The following is a 7,396-nucleotide window of genomic DNA, read 5'->3' on the forward strand; positions in this document are numbered from 1 at the left end:
CTGTACTGTTGATCCAGCCTTAGGTCAGAGTGGATTTAAAAACAAAAAGGATATCCTTCCCTGTAAATTCTCCCCAGGTAGTTTAATTGTGTGGTCTATGGACCCAGAGTTTATGCCAACTCTTTACTTCAGAGTGGACTGCCCACTTGAGTTTAGTAAGATGATTCCAGAGCCCTTTATTCCGACAAGACTGGAGTGCCACCGTGAGGTCACCTTTGGTCCTGGCGATGTTTACTTGAATTCTGTCCTGAGTACAAGCATATTTGAGCGGTTACATTTATATTGCGTTAAACTTCCATTAAAGCCTGAAAAGAACGTGTTATACTTTTGACTCTTAACACTTTGTACATTGGACTCTTGATGGCAAAAGAGAAATGTACAAAAAGTGTAAGAATCTGGATTTCTTAAGTACTTGATTTGGATTTCTAAAGTACAAGAGTATGGGTAAGCCTTGAGAATACGGTATTGAAAACTTAGCCCCAGGGAAAGTGAGATTTTTGCCTGTGTGAATGGCTGCTGTGTTTGTTATCTATAGAGAGCCAATCACTCTCTCCTCAACTTATTTTTAATCAAGACCCCGAAGCTGTGATCTAGAAGTTTCTAGCTCCCTTTGCAAAGAAATAATTCCTATTTCCAAATGACCATTAGAAACTCCACTCAGGTGTTCCACAGAAATCTCAAACTCAGACCTTCTCAAAATTAGACTGTATTATGTTGTTCTCACACTATCCTAGCCCTCCAATATTCCCCATCCCCATAAACAGAGGCCCCTCACCCAGTCACCAAAGCTTGAGACCTGGGAGCTACCTTAGGCTTCTCTCTCCCCGTCTTCCTACATCTAATCACCAAGGGGGTGCTATCAGTGTCACCACCTTAATGTCCTTTAGATCTGCTCCCTTCTCCTCTTCCCTCTTGCTACTGCCTTCTTCCCCCACTAAACTACTACCGTGATATTCTTCCGGTTTCCCTGACTCCAGGCTTGCCTCCCTTCCATGTTGCTGCTAGCGTGATCTTTTAAAATTAAAAAGCTGTTTATATCACTAACTTGACATCCTTTAATGGCTCTCAATGCCTACAAGATCAAGTCCAGGCTCTTTGGCGTACCCCTAAGGTGTACAGGAGCTAGTCCTTACCCACCTGTCTGATTCCACCTCTTGCTGCATCATCCACTTCAGGTTTTGTTGAACCACTAATAGATCCCCAAACACAATAGGCGTTTTCTTTTTTTTTTTTCTCTTTATTTTTTGGCTGTGCTGAGTCTTCGTTGCTACGGTGGGTTTTCTCTAGTTGTGGCGAGCGGGGACTACTCTGCACTGCGGTGCGCAGGCTTCTCATTGCAGTGGCTTCTCTTGTTGCGGAGCACGGGCTCTAGGCATGCGGGCTTCAGTAGTTGTGGCATGTGGGCTCAGTAGTTGTGGCTCACAGGCTCAGTAGTTGTGGCACACGGGCTTAGTTGCTCCGTGGCATGTGGGATCTTCCCGGAGAACCAGGGCTCGAACCCATGTCCCCTGCACTGGCTGGCAGATTCTTAACCACTGCGCCACCAGGTAGTCCCACAACAGGCATTTTCATACCCTCTTACATTTGTTGCTACTGTTCCCTTTATTTAAAAGAGCCTTGCCCGTCTTGTCTAACTTGCCAACATCTTTTTTTTAAGGGTTTGCAAGCTTTATTTCCTCTATAAACCTTTCCTAACTTCCTACAAAGCCCATCCCATCCTGTCACCATTAAGCAAACACTCCCTTACCTCCTATAACTTATACAGTGCTTAGGGAATTTTCTTGTTCTGTTTGAAGACAGACTCTAACAGACTTTAGTCACTATCCTTAGCAGACTTTAAGCTACTTGAGAGCAAGGACTGTGTCTATCTCTGCATCTCTACGCCCAAGTCCATGCTGATCACACTGTGAAAACAATGCCAAAGTTTGTTGAATGAGAAGCAGGGAGTGGAGGAGAAAACGATTTTCAAAAACACACTTTTAGGGCATGAAGTGATCACTCTGTCCATAACAACAAGATATCCCAACCAGCTCCCACTGCAGCGTTATACAAGATTCGTGTTCTCACTTGCTACGGTTGAGAAACCATGTGTGTCTACCAGTCAGACCATACTGGTTTTTGGAGAAATTCCACTTATACAAAACCATGATTCAATTTCCTCACCACTTTTATTGACGATGGTTTTTAATTGTTTTGCTTTGTTTTTTTCCCAAGAGGAAATGGTCCCTTAATGAGTCAGCTGGACATTGTCAAGGTAGAACATGATATCAGTCTGACAGTTTCATTTGACTTTATTCACTCATTCAGCCAAAATTTATTACAAAGCACCAAGCAAAAGATATAGGTCCTTTCCTAAATCCACAAGGTGGGCAGTTTCAGGAATCTTTGTCTATTTTATTTCACTTCATTAATTCAACAAGATTTATTGACCACTTAACTATGAAACAGTAGCCATGCTAGGCCAACATAATATGAAGATAAATGAGATACAGGCCCAGCCCTCAAAAAGCTTAAAGTCTGGTATGTGACAGATGTGGAAAACAAAATTACAATGCAACAGGAAAAGAGCTAAAATAGAAGCATTTACAAAGTGGCATGAAAACTCAAAGAAAGAAGAGGGACTGTGTCAGGAGGGGACATTCAGGGTAAGCTTCAGAGGAGAGAACATATAAACTGAATTTAAAAAAAAATAAATTTATGTATTTATTTATTTTTGGCTGCATTGGGTCTTCGTTGCTGCACGTGGCTTTCTTTAGTTGCGTCGAGCAGGAGTTGCTCTTCCTTGCGGTGCACAGGCTTCTTTCTCATTGCAGTGGCTTCTCTTGTTGCAGAGCAGGGCTTTAGGCGCGTGGGCTTCAGTAGTTGTGGCATGAGGGCTCAGTAGTTGTGGCTCGCGGGCTCTAGAGCACAGGCTCAGTAGTTGTGGCTCACGGGGTTAGCTGCTCTGCGGCATGTGGGATCTTCCCAGACCAGGGCTCAAACCTGTGTTCCCTGCATTGGCAGGCGGGTTCTTAACCACTGTGCCACCAGGGAAGCCCCTGAAATTTTTTTTTTTATTGAGGTATAGTTGATTTACAATGTTTCAGGTGTACAGTAAAGTGATTCAGTTATGCGTATATATATTCTCTTTCAGATTCATTTCCATTATAAGTTATTATAAGATATCAAATATAGTTCCGTGTGCTCTACAGTAGGTCCTTGTTGTTTACCTATTTTATATATAGTACTGTGTATCTGTTAATCCGAAATTCCCAATTTATCTGCCCCCCCCTTACCCTTTTGGTAACCATAAGTCATATAAACTGAATTTCAAAGAATATAAGGCATTTGCCAGAGAGGAAAAAGAGAGAGGACATTCCAAGAAGAAAGAAAAACATGTACCAAGGTTCAGAGTTAGAAGAAGCAAAGGCAAAATCAGATGATAAAATTAAAGCTTACAGAGGATAAGTAACTTGCCTAAGATCACACAACTGGTAAGTAAAAGGGTTGGGGGCAGTTGAACTCAAGCTGAAGTTATTCATGGGAGTGTGTCATGTGTCCTGAGAGAGCTGAGAATCACTGCTAAGGGTCTGGCGTACAAGTCATAGGAGCTCGGACTATACTCAGTAGACAGTGGAAAATCACGAGAAATTTTTAAGCAGAGAAGCAACGTAATCTCATTTGGGCTTTAGAAAGATAATTCTAGCAGTGATTCTTAATCCTGAGTGCAATTAGATTCACTTGAGAAGCTTTCAAAAATTACAGGCCAGAGAGCTCCTCCAGAACAATGAAACCAGGATTTCTGGGGGTTGGACCAAGTTTTCTTTTGTTTTTTAAGTTTCTCAGAGGACTCTAAAGTGCTGTTAAGGCCAAGAACTATTGCTCTAGGAGAATGGACTGCAAGAAAGAAAAGGACTAATATTTATTAAGCACCTACTGTGTTTGAGATTTTGTTCCAAAAGCTTTATACAGTAACACACACATATATATAATACATATTTCTAATATGGATAAATGTAGATAGATAGACAGATAGATAGATAGATAGAAACCTAAGCCAATTCCCACCATTTTGATCTCTGTGTGGGGAACCAGTGTTACTCCTAGCCTTCAAGGTAGGATTATAGAATATTATAATCCTATAATCCCCATTTTACCAGTGAGGAAATTGAGGCGCAGAACAGTGAAATAACCTGCCTACTACGATGGTCAATTAAATGATACAGCTGGATTCACACATAAGTCCTTCTGACACCCAAAGCCCATGCTTTTTCCATTATACACCATTGCCCTATGAGCCCAGCTTAATGCTGGTAACAATCCTGCTGGAAGGTATCATGATCCTCATTTTACAAATGAGGAAATTAGACCAAGAGAGGCTAATTTGACCAGGTCACGGCTGACAGGTGGAGAGGCTGGGAGGAATTTAAACTCAGACTTGTTTTACTCTAACTATATGCTTATGAAAGTAAAATACAGCACATATTCAACACTCCATACAATTCTTTCCTCTGAAAGAAGGAAAGCAAGTTGGATTATTAATCTAACCCAGAGTATTATTCTGAATAAGCCAGCCATTCCAAGCGATTTTCCCCTTCCTTCTTGGGTTTCAGGAGGTCAAATCTCTGTTGAACTATCAATCCCAGGGGCCCTTTTTGAGGCGGGAGAGGGCGCACAAGGAGTTCTGCCATAATCCTCTATCACATTTACCTGAAAATAATTTAACCCCGGCTAAATCCAGCAATACAACTTCTTCACACCCTTATCTAAGCAGCTGAATCATGCTGATTAGTCTCTTTTTTAATTCATTGTTTCCAACTCAAATGAGCATTCACTGCCCATCGGTATTATTGCTTTTTCCCAGTAAGTTCATTTTCCCACTCTTTGAGGATGTTATTTCATATAATTTCTTCCCTCCTCAGCCCTCCAACACTCCCTGACAAAATCTCATCCCACGCCCATCCCATTATTCTTTCTCCCTTCTCTGTTACATCAACAATTTCCATCTTTTCACTGGACCATTCCTTGCAATGTACAAATATCCCCTAGCACCCATCCTTAAAAACATCAAAAACAAAAAGCAAAACCCCAGACGCCTGGAGACCTTCTCAGACAGCGGAGCCCGAGCTCGGCGGAGTCCCTAGCGCTCGCCAGCCCGCGCCCCGTCCGCACTCCTCCGCCCCGCCCCACCATGGCCCGGGGTCCGGGCCTCGCGCTGCTTTCGCCGTCGCTGCTGCCGCCGCTCCTGCTACTGGCGGCGGTGATCGGCCACGCGGCCGCGCAGGACAACTGCACGTGCCCCACCAGCAAGATGACCGTGTGCGACCGGAGCGGCCCGGGTGGCCGCTGCCAGTGCCGCGTGCTCGGCTGGAGCCTGGAGGTCGACTGCTCCACGCTCACATCCAAGTGCGGGCTGCTCAAGGCGCGCGTGAGCGCCCGGAAGAGCGTCCACGCCCTGGTGCGGCCGAGCGAGCACGCGCTCCTGGACAACGACGGCCTGTACGACCCGGACTGCGACCAGCAGGGCCGCTTCAAGGCGCGCTAGTGCAACCAGACGTCCGTGTGCTGGTGAGTGAACTCGGTGGGCATGCGCCGCACCGACAAGGGCGACCTGAGCCTGCGCTGCGACGAGCTGGTGCGCACCCACCCCATCCTCATCGACCTGCGCCACCGCCCGGCCGCCCGCGCCTTCAACTCCTCGGACCTGGAGGCCGAGCTGCGGCGGCTTTTCCGGGAGCGCGACCCGCTGCACCCCAAGTTCGTGGCGGCCGTGCACTACGAGCACCCCACCATCCAGATCGAGCTGCAGCAGAACACGTCGCAGAAGGTCGCCGGCGACGTGGACATCGCCGACGCCGCTTACTACTTCGAGAGGGACGTCAAGGGCGAGTCGCTGTTCACCGGCCACCGCGGCCTCGACGTGCGCGTGCGCGGAGGGCCCCTGCTGCTGGAGCGGACGCTGGATGAGAAGTCCCCCCAGTTCTCCATGAAACGCCTCACCAGCGGCCTCATCGCCGTCATCGTGGTGGTCGTGGTGGCCCTGGTCGCTGGCGTGACCGTCCTGGTGATCACCAACCGGAGAAAGTCGGGGAAGTACAAGAAGGTGGAGATCAAGGAACTGGGGGAGATGAGAAAGGAACCGAGCTTGTAGATAACCGGCGGGGCTGGGGTGGGGTGGGGATCGGATTTCAGCAAGGTCCCAGGCCCAAGTGCATCACGCTTCTTGATTCTTGGCCCCAAGGAGTCATTCCTCCTCCCAAATTCCTGCCTCTCCCCGCCGCCACCAAATTTAATAGATCCTGTTCTCAGGGTCACCTCTCTTTCTGACTTCTGTCCTGAAGGAAGCATTTCTAAAATTCCTCCCCTTTCGGTCCAACCAGAAAACTGACTCGAGAGTTAAGGGAAGTTTGGCATAGGGTTATGTATAAGAATCAAGTGTCTGTATGACAACCCAGCATCGTTTACAAGTGACGCAATCATTGCTGAAGGCTTAAATGCGTTTAGATGGGAAACAACGCTTTTACTGTCTTGGGTTTAGGTTATTGGATTAGCTCCACTTGTATGGTGGCCTTCCTGATGAGCAGTTCGCTACTTGGGCCCAGTAGTATCCTCATTTACCATCGTTTTTATTGATATTACCGACCACACATGCTTGTCATCGGGAAAGAAGCCACTTTCAGCTGCCTGAACACATTTTAGATGTCTTTGAGGGCAGACTTTGGCCCAGAAACTCAGCATCTATTCAACTTGCCCTCATTACAGCTGATCCTAGCAGTATTTCTTTTGTAAAATGTTTGTACATAGGTTGTCCTTGATACTGTTGTGACTTTTTAAAAAAACAATGTAATAAAATATGAAAAAGGCACAAACCAAAAGATGGAGTTCGTGAAAATTTGCTCCAGGTTTATATTAAAAAAAAAAAAAAAAAAAGCAAAACCCACCTTTGAACCCACATCTGCCTCTAGTTACTACCCTACTTCTCTGCTTTCCTTCTCAGTTAAACCTTTGGAAAGAGCTGGATTCAGGGACTTCCCTGGTGGGGACACAGGTTCGAGCCCTGGTCCAGAAAGATCCCACATGCTGTGGAGCAACTAAGCCCGTGAGCCACAACTACTGAGCCTGCACTCCTAGGGCCCACGAGCCACAACTACTGAAGCAGGTGCACCTAGAGCCCACGCTCTGCAACAGGAGATGAGAAGCACGTGCACCGCAACGAAGAGCGTATGTTGGGGCTTTCCTGGTTGGCGCAGTGGTTGAGAGCCCGCCTGCCGACGCAGGGGACACGGGGACACGGGTTCGTGCCCCGGTCCGGGAAGATCCCACATGCCGCGGAGCGGCTGGGCCCGTGAGCCCTGGCCGCTGAGCCTGCGCGTCCGTTGCGGACCACAACAGTGAGAGGCCCGCGTACCGCAAAAAA

The 7,396-nt window shown here is 46.9% G+C and overlaps 2 protein-coding genes across 5 annotated transcripts in view; both read left to right on the top strand.

The window, feature by feature from the left end:
• HNF1B (HNF1 homeobox B) overlaps positions 1 to 7,393 on the top strand; it is a 92,257-nt gene extending 84,864 nt beyond the window's left edge. For 2 of the 4 annotated variants that reach the window (XM_082603548.1, XM_082603551.1), the window contains exon 9: positions 6,977 to 7,391. In XM_082603548.1, the coding sequence (XP_082459674.1) occupies positions 6,977 to 7,096 (120 nt within the window). In that variant the 3' untranslated portion in view covers positions 7,097 to 7,391. Of the gene's footprint in view, positions 1 to 6,976 lie in introns of all 4 variants that reach the window. The other 2 variants (XM_082603552.1, XM_082603550.1) reach the window with 2 other exon arrangements.
• Positions 5,171 to 6,417, top strand: LOC309793575 (tumor-associated calcium signal transducer 2-like; the record flags this gene model as incomplete). The annotated part of the gene is given in 3 exon segments (XM_082604161.1): positions 5,171 to 5,521; positions 5,525 to 5,548; positions 5,552 to 6,417. Coding segments are annotated over 3 exon segments (954 nt in total). The 3' UTR covers positions 6,131 to 6,417.
• Positions 7,394 to 7,396: the final 3 nt, after the last annotated feature.

The sequence above is a fragment of the Mesoplodon mirus genome (genome assembly GCF_964341445.2).
Source record: "Mesoplodon mirus genome assembly, chromosome: 18".
NCBI lineage: Eukaryota > Metazoa > Chordata > Mammalia > Artiodactyla > Ziphiidae > Mesoplodon > Mesoplodon mirus.